At 54.2% G+C, this 12,592-nt stretch overlaps 1 protein-coding gene across 1 annotated transcript; it reads left to right on the top strand.

The window, feature by feature from the left end:
* Positions 1-9,251: 9,251 nt before the first annotated feature.
* Positions 9,252-11,152, top strand: LOC123429825. Its single transcript, XM_045113808.1, has 2 exons — positions 9,252-9,520; positions 9,737-11,152. The coding sequence occupies exon 2, from the start codon at positions 10,006-10,008 to the stop codon at positions 10,846-10,848; it is 843 nt and encodes a 280-aa protein (XP_044969743.1). The 5' UTR covers positions 9,252-9,520; positions 9,737-10,005; the 3' UTR covers positions 10,849-11,152.
* Positions 11,153-12,592: the final 1,440 nt, after the last annotated feature.

The raw sequence follows: 12,592 nt of genomic DNA, 5'->3' as shown, positions 1-12,592 counted from the left end.
TAATCTCATGTTGTTCAGTTGGGCTTCCTTCAAAGGTGATTCATCTGGAGGAGGATGACCAGAAGAGGTCAGGGCAAGCTTTGGCGTCTGTCCTTCAGGCTGTTCCATCTGCTGCAGCTCCCGCCACGGACGCGCCGCCGACCGAGACGATGGCGTCGACTGAGACGGTGTCCCTCGCGGCAAAACCGACTGGAGCGGGACTTGGGATGCCCGAGGAGTCTCCTGTCGTGCCGGGTCCGTTGACCGTCCAGTACGACGCCCGACACCTCCCGGAAGACCAAGTGGGAGCCGCCAAGGAGGCCATGGTGCAGGCTGAGTTGATGGTGGGTGATGTCAAGGGAGCGTACAACTGCGTCGCATCTTTGTACAAGAGAAGCTTGGAGCTCAGGGACGATATCTGAGTAAGTGCGCTAGTAAGTGTTTACTTTCCTCTTGTAACCCACTGGGGGTTGAAGTGATAGACTCGGATACCGTAGTATTATTTTGCAGTGGGTTCACTCCGAGTGAACCCAGTGGGTGTAGTCCCCGAGAATTCTGTTGAGTGCTTGCACCGGCAGTTGTCTTTATATATATTTTTCGTGACTTGATCGGATCAAAACAGATCTGCCCGAATGGTACCAGTGGGGGCACTCCGAGTACACCCACTGGAAGTAGTCCCCGAGAGTAGTTTTACTCAGGTCGGGTAATAGTAGCCTCATAGGCTTGTTTTTGTCATGTAGCTCAATAGGGCGGACCTGTTCGAGCTTCATGCCAGTGGGGTCACTCTCAGTGAACCCACTAGGTGTAGTCCCCGAGACCGCTGTCGACTGCTTGCGTCGGCGGGGGTCTGAAGAACTTTGAGTTTTTATTGTCTTCCTTGTTGAATGTGTCTAACCTTCTCTTCGCGCTGATTTGCAGAAGACTTGCGAAATGGGATCGGCATATAATGCTCTGAAGGCTGAAAAGATTCAGCTTGCTGCAGAATTGGAGGCAGCTGTGAATGACTTAGGTGGTGTGAAGGAGGCTCTTGTTGACCGAGAGAAGTCCTTGGAGGAGTCTCGTGAGGCGAACAAGGCACTGGTGGCCGAAATTGAGAAAATGGGCAAACAAAGAACTGAACTGATGGGTCAGATGAAGTTGATGAACAGTCGGTGTATATCGCAGGAGAAGTACGTCAGTGACTGGGCAAAGAAGATGATTGCACTGCTCGGTGGTAAGTCTTTTCCGAGTGTTTCTTGACTTTGTATGTCATTGTGCGCTTACTTTCTGCTCGTGTTGTCTTTGCAGACTTTTATATGGACGCTAAGGCTGAAGCAGCTGACATTGAGCGATAGGTTATTCCGAAAGTTCCACTCGGCGACGAAGCCAATCGAGACATGCTCCGAGCGCACATTCGCCTTGGCAGAGTGGGACCTTTCATCGGCCGCCTGAGAGAAGTCGTCGACCGAATCGACAAGGAGTTGTGGCCCGAAGACGATTCCCGGCGGGAGATAGAAGGGTTGATGACTCGGCTGGAGGACGTCCCAAACCGAGTGCAGGCGTGGAAGAAGTCTACCGCTCGTTGTGGTGCGTACGTGGCGCTATCGCTGGTCCGAGTGCACTGCAAGGAAGCTCGCGAAGAGAAGCTGAAGGCGTTGCAGGTCGCCAACACGAAGAAGCTTCGATTCGAAGATTTCATGGAGACCTTCCTTGAGACCGCCACTCGCATCGCAGACGGGATCGACCTTGACACTTTTGTGGAGCCTGCCAGTCCCGGTGCCAGTCCTGACGACGCTTGAAAAACTTTACCTCGGTATGCCGAGTGGTATCTGTATGAAACTTTGGCCACTGCTGTTGGCCGTCACATTCATGGTTCGGTGTGGATAAGCTTGATCTACACCGAGCCGACTATCGTTGAACCAACTTTGAATTCGAATCGAATATTTTGCTCTTCTTTCGGCAATTTTTTTTTGACACGATTTTGGCTCGTGGTTTTTGTTTGACGTTTCTTGGCGAAGCCAATGGCAAACATGCGGAGCATGTAGTTTTCAGTTGTCTTCACGTCCACATGAGCCTCAATGAGGGTCTTATAATCCTCCGAGTGGATCTGTAGGATATACTCGAAGGAAGCTTTTTACTTAGGCGATTCTTGATCGCAGCTAAGTCCCCGAGCGCGACTGTAAGGTCGCACTCGGAGTGAGTTTCTACTCATGTAATTGTCAGTTGTCTTCACATCTACATGAGTCTCAATGAGGGTTTGCTAATCTTCTGAGTGGATCTGTAGGATACACTCGAAGGGAGCTTTTTACTTAGGCGATTCTTGATCGCAGCTAAGTCTCCGAGTGTGACGTTTAGTATACACTCGGAGAGGGTTTGTACTTAGGCGATTCAGGATCGCAGCTAAGTCTCTGAGTGCGCCTTTTAGTGCACACTCGGAGAAGGTTTGTACTTAGGCGATTCCGGATCGCAGCTAAGTCCCCGAGTGCGACATTTAGTGCACACTCGGAGAGAGTTTGTACTTAGGCGATTCTGGATCGCAGCTAAGTCCCCGAGTGCGACGTTTAGTGCACACTCGGAGAGAGTTTGTACTTAGGCAATTCTGGATTGCAGCTAAGTCCCCGAGTGCGACGTTTAGTGCACACTCGGAGAAAGTTTGTACTTAGGCGATTCTGGATCGCAGCTAAGTCCCCGAGTGCGACGATGAGTGCACACTCGGAGAAGTTTTGTACTTAGGCAATTCCGGATCGCAGCTAAGTCCCCGAGTACAACGTTTAGTGCACACTTGGAGAAAGTTTGTACTTAGGCGATTCTGGATCGCAGCTAAGTCCCCGAGTGCGACGATTAATGCACACTCGGAGAAAGTTTGTACTTAGGCGATTCTGGATCGCAGCTAAGTCCCCGAGTGCGACGATTAGTGCACACTCGGAGAAAGTTTGTACTTAGGCGATTCTGGATCGCAGCTAAGTCCCCGAGTGCGACGTTTAGTGCACACTCGGAGAAAGTTTGTACTTAGGCGATTCTGGATCGCAGCTAAGTCCCCGAGTGCGACGATTAGTGCACACTCGGAGAAAGTTTGTACTTAGGCGATTCTGGATCGCAGCTAAGTCCCCGAGTGCGACGTTTAGTGCACACTCGGAGAAAGTTTGTACTTAGGCGATTCTGGATCGCAGCTAAGTCCCCGAGTGCGACGATTAGTGCACACTCGGAGAAAGTTTGTACTTAGGCGATTCTGGATCGCAGCTAAGTCCCTGAGTGCGACGTTTAGTGCACACTCGGAGAAAGTTTGTACTTAGGCGATTCTGGATCGCAGCTAAGTCCCCGAGTGCGACGTTTAGTGCGCACTCGGAGCGAATTTTTTATTCTTTTAGACCGGGGTCTGCCAACGCGGAAGAATTTTGAATTTGCAAAAAATCAATCTGCTTTGTATTACTTCAATGATACTTGTTCTTTACATTGCCTCAGTCGGCGGTCACGTGTAGAAGCGCTTCAGGAGATCTCCGTTCCATGCTCGCGGCTCGTCCGTTTCCCTGTCGAGGTTGTAGAGTCGACATGCTCCGTTGTTCAGCACCTTGGAGATGATGAAGGATCCTTCCCAGGCGGGAGCCAACTTGTGAGGTCTCTGCTGATCCACTCGGAGCACCAGGTCGCCTGCTTGGAATGTACGACTCCTGACGTGCCGCGCTTGGAAACGCCGTAGATCTTGTTGATAAATGGTTGAGCGAGTCAGTGCCATCTCGCACTCCTCTTCTAGAAGATCCACTCCGTCTTGCCTGGCTTGCTCTGCTTCGGCTTTGGAGAAGAGTTCGACTCGTGGAGAGTTGTGAAGCAAGTCACTCGGAAGGACTGCCTCTGCTCCATAAACGAGGAAGAACGGGGATCGCCCTGTAGATCTATTTGGAGTTGTGCGGAGGCCCCACAATACCGAAGGCAGCTCGGTGACCCATGCGCCGGCAGCATGTCCAACTTCCCGCAGGAGTCGAGGTTTCAACCCTTGAAGAATAAGTCCATTCGCCCGCTCTGCTTGCCCGTTTGTTTGGGGATGCACCACAGATGCAAAATCCACTCGGATACCTTGGCCTGTACAGAAACCTTTGAATCTGTCCGAGTCAAAGTTTGTGCCATTGTCAGTGATTATGCTGTGTGGTACCCCGAATCTGGAGATGATGTCCCTGACAAACTTGATGGTCGTAAGGGCATCGAGCTTCTTGATGGGCTTGGCTTCAATCCACTTGATGAACTTGTCGTCTGCCACCAACAGATGTGTGAATCCCCCTTGGCTTGTCCTGAATGGACCGACTGTATCTAATCCCCACACTGCAAATGGCCAAACAAGAGGGATTGTCTTTAGCGCAAATGTTGGCTTGTGGGACTTGTTCAAGTAGAACTGACAGCCTTCGCATCGGTCGACCATATCCTTCGCCATTTCATTCGCCTGCAACCAGAAGAAACCAGCTCTGAATGCTTTGGCGATGATTGCTCTTGAAGAGGCATGATGGCCGCAGGTCCCCGAGTGAATTTCTTCCAGGATTAGTTGTCCCTCCTCAGGGGAGATGCATCGTTAAAGGACGCCTGAAACACTTTCCTTGTACAAATGGCCATCAATGACAGTGAAAGATTTCGACCTGCGGACGATCTGCCTTGCTTGGACTTCGTCCTCCGGTAACTATTGCCTCAGGATGTACGCAATGAACAGCACAGTCCAATCGGGGATGAGAGCAAGAATCTCCATGATCAAATCAACCACAGCGGGGACCTCGATTTCAGTCGGGTCTGTCGAGCTCTTTGGTTGTACTGGTTCCTCTGTGAAAGGATCTTCTTTAACTGAGGGAAGGTGCAGGTGCTCGAGGCAGACATCACTCGGGACTGGTCTCCGAGTGGATCCAAGTTTCGCCAATTCATCAGCTGCTTGGTTTTCAGTCGCGGAACATGGTGGAGTTCCAGACCTTCAAACTTCTTCTCGAGATTATACGTGTCACCGACTGAACGCCGATCATCATGATGTCGGGGCCCGTAAGGCCCACCCCGCGGAGGGGTGTGTGAACGGCGACGATCTTCGGGATTCATGGAACGACTGCCTCCTCTATGTCGCTGATGAGAATCGGGGCTGAAAACCGACCGATGCATGTTCGCGTGGACGGAACTGTTGTGGATCCTGTTGTGCGACTGGGAGACCGCCGAATTCTGCTGCTGCGCCGTGTGCAACAGGGCACGGATCTGCTCGATCCCTCTACCAGCCTCTGAATCAGTCGGTTGGAGGGAATCGGCTATCTTGGCAGCGGCAGCCAGGTTGAGGACGGGCGTGCGGAACACCTCCACGTTGGTCTGACGAGTGCGTCGACTGGCAGAACGGCGGGGCTGACGGCGAGCGTCGGAAGACTCGCCGACCTCGTGCTCGTTCCGACCAGTTTGGCGGGGACTTTCATGGGAATTGGCCATGAGAACTTCGGCCGCAGGCCCGCGACCCAAGTACTCGGATGGCAACTCAGTCGGAACTGAGTCTGAGCGCTGGGACGGCGGCGCAACCACAACCGACTCGACGACCGCCACTTGAGAGGACGCTTTCTGGCGCGCCTGGGCATGTCGCACCCAATGCTGGAGCTGCGGACGGCGAGACCGCTTGTTGCGGCGCGTGACGGGGGCGAAGATCGACACTAGAGCCGACAACTGGAGAAGAAGGACGCCGCGGGCGCCGGCACGGAAGTGCGTAGCCCCGCGACTAGGGAGCGCCTCGACGTCGAGAGGCGCATCCCGAAGCCATGCCGAATCGTCGACGATGAAGGAGAGTGCGTCAAAGAGGATCTCATGACCCATGCACAAATCTCCACCGGACGACATGATGAAAAGATGTAGTCGCAAACTCGCCGGAAGTCGCTTAGATGCCTGCCCCACGGTGGGCGCCAACTGTCGTGGGTATAAGTCTGACAGTAGATGTGTAGGGTACGAAAGGATGGGCAGAGCCTTAGCTACGACGAGGTTGTATGAGTTCAGGCCCCTCTACGGTGGAGGTAAAAGCCCTACGTCTCAGTGCTCTTGGGAGCTTAATGTCGAGTGAAATATGGAGTAAAGTGAAATGCTCTCTCCTGCACCAGTGGGGAAGGGCGGCTTATATAGAGTGCGTTGCCCTTCACAACGGTCCGGTGAACAGGAGTGGAGTAGTGGTGAATAAATGCCTACGTTACAGGTAACGTATGCCTTAAATGCTAATAATGGTGTATGAAAACGTATGACCGTTTCCCTCCAAGGAGGTTACGATATACATAGTGGAATCCAGTCGGTAAGTTTAATGCGCTCCGAATGCTCGTCTCCGACTGGATGATGGGGGAATCGTCGCCGACTGGATGATGGGAAGTCCTTAATTCAGTCGGAACTGATAAAGGGCCTTGTCCCTTATGAAGGGTAGTCCTTGGGTAGGACTTATAAGGCAGGCCTATGACCCTACCCTGGGACTATAACCCCATCAGTCGCGCCGGGGCCACCCCCACCAACCGGCGAGTCGCGCCGACCGCCCGGCTGGCTACGTCGGTGAAACACATGGCACGCTGGCGGGCCATTGTTCAGGCGTTCGACGCCTCACCATCGGCAACCAGGACGACGTCGGTCGCCTCCTGGACCTGCTTCCGTAGTGACGCCAGCTCAGCTACGGCCTCTGCCTCCTCCCCGCGAGCGATCTAGAGAGCGGATTCGGCGTTCGCAAGCTAGGCCCGCAGCCCCTTTACCTCCTCCTGAAGCCCACCTAACCTCGGCTCCTCGGAGGCGGGCACGCTGAAGAAGAAGAAGAATCAACCCGAGGACAACACACAGGACGACAAAGGAAGCGCGATGAAGGACTTACTCGCCAACCAGCACCCAACGGGGGCGGAAGCGCGAGGGCCCCAAGCGCTCTCCGCCACTACCCCCGGGGGCGGACGATGGCGCAGGAGGCGCCGCATGCTTTCCCCAGCCAGAGCCATCTCTAGGGGATGCGATGAAGATGAAGAGCGAAGAAGGGGAAGAAGTCTCCTCGCGGCGGATGGGGGAAGCAGAGAAGGAGCCCAAGGTTGCGGTACCTCCCCTCGCAGGCGGCGGGGCATACTTAAGGGCGAGCCCCAGCCGCCAACCGTCCTGGGAGCGTGGGCATCGCACGCCTCGCGAGGGCCGGGAGGTGGACCGATGGAAGCGCTGCCACTCACGTCGCCTCACCTGTACATCGATCGGTCACATCCGTTGGGGGTATTGGGTGCGGTCGCATTCAATGAGAAAAATGATGGCCAACATGATTCTTGGGAATCGCACCGTCGTGGCCTGGCACCGTCGGGGCACCTCGGCAAGCGAGGGCGGCTTCGTGCGGCTTCGAGACACGCGGGTCGCCAGAACCGCACGCAAATGGGGCCCGCGACGCTTCGGGCCGTCTTCAAGGCTTCGCTAGGAAGCCAACCCAGGCGCGCCTTGGGCCCGGGGGCTACTGTCGGCGTTCTGGGAACGGGGGTACCCATACCTGCCTGCCTGCGGCCCAGGGCTGGCCCGCTTCGTACACAAGTTCGACAAGGAACAACACCGCTTTGAACAAGGCCCTCGTGAGGGGACAAGTCTCACAAGGAGGAGGAGCATCAAGACCCGCACGAAGGCTTCTTTAGAACTCCTCCGGAGCGGCGGATATTCCAAGGTAAGGCTTGGACTCAGGAGTCAAGGGTGACGCCAGGGAGGGGCAGACGATCAGAAGGTGGCAGAGCAGGACAACTTCCCCTTTCGGTGCAAAGAGGGCAGGAGTGAATCAGGACCCCAAATGCATCTTCTAAAGGTTTCCTTACCGGTGCAACAAGACCCTGGTTGCCCTCCGACAGGACGGACGTCATCCCTGCGCTCATCTCTGCGGTGCTGGCAGCGGCTTCGCAGGCGAAGACCACTTTTGGCAGGGGAGGCATGCTCCCGTGTCTCCCACCGAAGCTGGCCGTTGTGGGATGCCTTGCCGCCGACGATAAGGGAGAGGACCCTGCCTCCACTATAAATAGAGAGGGTAGGATATTTGAGAGGGGGATCGGATCCTCAGACCATTGGAACCCTAGAACAACACACTTAGCCACTTGGCCTCCGGAGGCACGAAAGCACTCTACTATCTCGCCATCAACCTCCGTGAGAGGCAACCCACCAAAGCAGGAGTAGGGTTTTACGCTTCGCAGCGGCCCGAACCTGGGTAAACTGTTGTGTACTGTGTTCTTCTCACCTTCGAGTGAGCTCTTTGCCGTTACCATCGAGTTGCAGGCTAGACGGAGCGAAGCAGGGAGGAACCTACGCACACGCCCCTGTGTTCGAATCCTTAGGATTTTGCGGAGCCCGAAATCCGACGGCCGGGAATCGGTTGCGTGCAAGACGCGCGCGAAGACTCCGGCAACATCATCCGAGGATATGCTGACGAGCTCGTGCTGGCCGCGGCTGCGACAAGGACGGCGTTGACAAGCCCGTGCTGGCTAGGGTTTACCCCTAGGTATAACAAGGCCTCCATCGTTGCCGCCTTCACCCGGGCATTGGTGTCTTCCTGCTCCGCGGAGGCAGCTGCCTCGCCCCTTGTGTCATGCGTGTGCCTTCGGCCCTTCCTCTTGACCGACTCCACGACCCGCTCCTCAGGCGTCAACTCCTCCTTCTTCTTCTTGGGCGACACGGCGGCCTTGCTGGGGGCGTGGGCCTTGCCTCTGGATTCGGCAGTGGCAATGGACGAGCCCATTGAGGCGATGGCGGCGGTGGCTTCGAAGTCGTCGTTCATGGCGGTGGGAGAAGGCGCAGGAGCGAGCGGGAGAGTTTGGGGGGGGGGGGGGATGGAAGAAAAAGGTGATCGCTTTGTCGTCGACTTGGGGTTAGGGGTAAGTAGGTGCTCGCCGCGCACGTACGCCTCGTATGCGTACCGATGCAAATCAGGCTTAAAATTAGACCGGGAATGGGTCGAAAGACAGACAAAAAGCGGATGCGCGTCTTTTAAGTCGGCGCGTTGGAACAACCTTTTATCCGTAAGGATTCAAACGGACGACGACAAACAAGATAGGTCGGTTTGTTGGAGTTGCCCTAACGGTTGGAGAGGGTATTATGCCGCGATTTGTGTTTTTTTTTTTGGAACGGACACAGCGCGCATACAGTTTGGATCGGCGGAGTTGCCTTCGTCGTGTGCGCCCAGAAGCGGAAGACGCGGATCAGGTGGAGCTCACGTGTCCGCAGAGAGAGAGGGACGACCTTCCGCTGTGCGGTGATTGGACAGTGCAACCGCGGCAGCATCTCAGGCTCTCCCCAGCCCGAGACCTGTCTGTCTGGTCTGGGCAGCAAGCTTGTTGCTGCCCGCGCGCACCTCCCCGTCTTTTCCGCTGCCCACATTCCCCAAGGACACCTCACTGGTGGCCGCGGTCGCCCTCCTAGGCTTGTCTTCTTCTTTCCGCCCGCTTGCTTTTGGTCACTCCAACACCAACACGGCCAGCAAGCCCAAGCAAAAAGGAAAGGAAAGATGAAATGGCAGACAGACCGCCTACTGCTACTATTTTACTGCACCTGACTCCTGAGTGAAGGGGACACTTCGCTGTGGAGCAGCCGAGTTCTTGTTAAGGTGAGCGCAGCGCAGGGCAGCGGATTTGTCTCCCCTGTTTCCCAGCCTTCTTCTTTGGAGTTCTCTCTTCTTCGCTGCTGCGATAGAGCTGGTGGCATCTTCTTGATCTCGTCGCGAGAGGCGTGCTTTCTTTTTTCCCCCTCCGTTGATTGATCTCGAAGGTTGCGTTTTTTCCGGTCCAAGTGACCTTCATTTGCCATTGTCTGTCTGTTTCAGATTCCAGGACAGGTCGACGAACAGGGGTTACATGCTTACATCTGGTGGCGCAAATCTTGTGCTACGGAGGGCAACGATGCGGTTCTGATGGATCATCGCGACCATTTTTCAGACCTCCAAGTATGAAGATGCTCTGCATCAGACCGAGCAGAATACTCTCCTGCCCGCACACCGCGTGACCCGGCGGTTGCGCTCGCTGCACCTGCACAGCACACATACTGTTCGTCGAAAAGCCGCAAAGGCGACGGCTGCAGGTCGCAACCGTCGTCATGAGAGATCTCGCGTCCTGCCTCAGCCAAAGCGGCGTCCAAGTCGCACGTCCCTCGTCCTCAAGCGCCAAGACCATGGTGCAGTGCGCCTACCAGGCCCGCCTGCGCGGCAAATCCTGCAGGGTCACCGTCACCTGGAGCAAGGCGGCCATGGGGCAGGCTCTGGCCGTCGCCATCCATGACTCCTCGGGCCGTTTCCTCTGCAAGACAGAGATAAAGCCGTGGCTCTTCTCCAAGAGGAAAGGCTCCAAGTCCATGGAGGTGGACGGCGGCACCCTGGACGTCCTCTGGGACCTGTCCTCGGCCAAGTTTGTGGGTGGGCCGGAGCCGCTGGAAGGATACTACGTTGCTCTCATCTTTGATCTCGAAGCTGTCCTTGTGCTTGGGGACATGTATCACAAGGTGTCTTCGAATGCTTTGCCTTCCGATGCAGTCATGATAGCCAGGAAGGAGCACACATACGGGAAGAAGGTGTACTGCACAAAGGCTCGGTTTTCCGACATTGATCAGCATCATAATATCACCATAGAATGTGACACGTCAGGGACGAAGGATCCAAGCCTCGAGATCAGGGTTGGGAAGAAGAGAGTACTGCAGGTGAAGAGGCTTGCATGGAAGTTCAGAGGAAACCAGACGTTCTATGTTGATGGCCTGCCGGTGGAGGTGCTCTGGGATGTGCACGATTGGCTATTTGGCTCGTCGAATGGATGTGCCGTGTTCTTGTTTCAGTCAGGCCGATCCATGCAGAAATTTTTGTCAAGGCCATCCTCACAGGACGAAAAGGAGCGTCAAGTGGGTCGGTTTGGTTTTACTTTGATACTTCACGCATGGAAGGTTGAGTAGCACAAACACGATGAAAGATTTCTTCGACTACTCCACATCGGGTGAATGAATCCTGACAGTAGAATATAGGATCTAGCAAGCCTAACAAAACCTTTTGCGAGTTTTCATGTTCCTTAGTTCTTTGTTCTGGTTCTAGTGGTGGCATGGTTAGCAGATTGAGTTTTGATATATCCATATGATTTGGTAATATCAATGAGAGGTGGAATGTTTGGTCGATTCTAGTGCTTCATTTTATTTTATTTCCATTCCACCTTGCAAACTTTGAACAGAATTCCAACAAATGCTGAAACGTTGTGTTATGCTACTCTGCACTCTTTACAATTCTTATACCATGGATATGTCTATTTTTCAGAGAGACTGTCTATGTGGAGTGAGTATTGACTTGAAAAAATCTGCTGCTGTCTGGTAAAGATAATCATGATAATCAGCAGGTTTCATTTCGTTACCACCACAATACCCTAAGCTGCTGCAGTGCTCCTCCCAGTGTGCAGTGTACTTCACCACAGGATATATGATATATGTTGATGATCCGTCCTCCTGACTATAATTACAGAAGTTGCCCAAAGTGGAAGTTTTATTTTTCTCGCGAGATGGCAAAGTGGAAGTTAAAATGTCCAAAACCAAGAAGTCAGATTATACTGTACTACTCCCTCCGTTCCTAAATATAAGACCTTTTAGATATTGCACTATGAACTACATACGGATGTACGTAGACATATTTTAGAATGTAGATTCATTCATTTTGCTCCGTATGTAGTCTCCTAGTGTAATCTCTAAAAGGTCTTATATTTTGAAACGGAGGGAGTAGTTAATATGTGAAAGTTGAGCCTGTATTTTTTGTCAAATGTCCTATCTTTTCCTCAACTACTCTGTTTACAGGATGATCCCTTCTCAAAATAACGAGTCTGGTTACTGAACATATTTTTCTTGTTGATCCCCCCCCTGGCCCGAGAGCTCCACAATATTGGTATATCAGTCCAGATTATTTTATCGAAATGTTTTTATACTAGTTGTCAGTTTCTTTAGCAGAATATCATGGACCGAGAGGGGCAAAGTTGCATTGTACACCTATCTTTTTGTCAAGTTCCCTTTCTTTTGGGCCTGTGTGTTTTGTCAGTATGATGAGGTGAGGTGAGAGCATCTCTAGTACAGCCCTCAAACCCTTAAAAATAACCGTTTTTCTACAGTTTTCATCGGAAAAACGACGTAGACTAGAACCCTTAAACCCTTAAACCCGTAAAAAAATTTAAAGGTCCAACCCTCAAACCCCTTCCCAGCCTGTAGAAGTGAGGGTTGGGAGGGAAAACTGCCCCCAACCCGCACTCCACTTCCCACCTCGCGCGGGAGGCGGTTCGTTCCCCGCGCGCGCGAGGAAGTTGCCTCGGCCGCCGCCGCCCTGCCTCCCCCCGCGTTCCCTCCGCGCCCCAGCCGTCGCGTCCCCGCGCTCGCCCCGCCCGCCGCGCCAGCCGCCGCGCCCGCCCAGGCCGCCGTCGCGCCCCGCCCCCGCGCCCGCCCCGCCCGCCCCTGCCGCCGCGCCAGCCGCCCTGCCCACCTCCATCTCCGCCGCCGCCAAGGCCACCTCCGCCGCCTTCGCCCACAAGGTCCCCTCCCCTTCCCTCTCCCTGCCGCAGAAGGAGCTCGCCGCGGCGGCGCCGCAGCAGCAGCAGCGCGCGAGCGCCAGCAGCCGGCGCGCGAGGTCCTGGCTGTATTCTGGATTTTGCATTAGGTGTAATATCCGATTAGC

This window comes from Hordeum vulgare, chromosome 2H, assembly GCF_904849725.1.
Source record: "Hordeum vulgare subsp. vulgare chromosome 2H, MorexV3_pseudomolecules_assembly, whole genome shotgun sequence".
Lineage (NCBI taxonomy): Eukaryota > Viridiplantae > Streptophyta > Magnoliopsida > Poales > Poaceae > Hordeum > Hordeum vulgare.
This window is presented reverse-complemented; position numbering and strand designations above follow the sequence as displayed.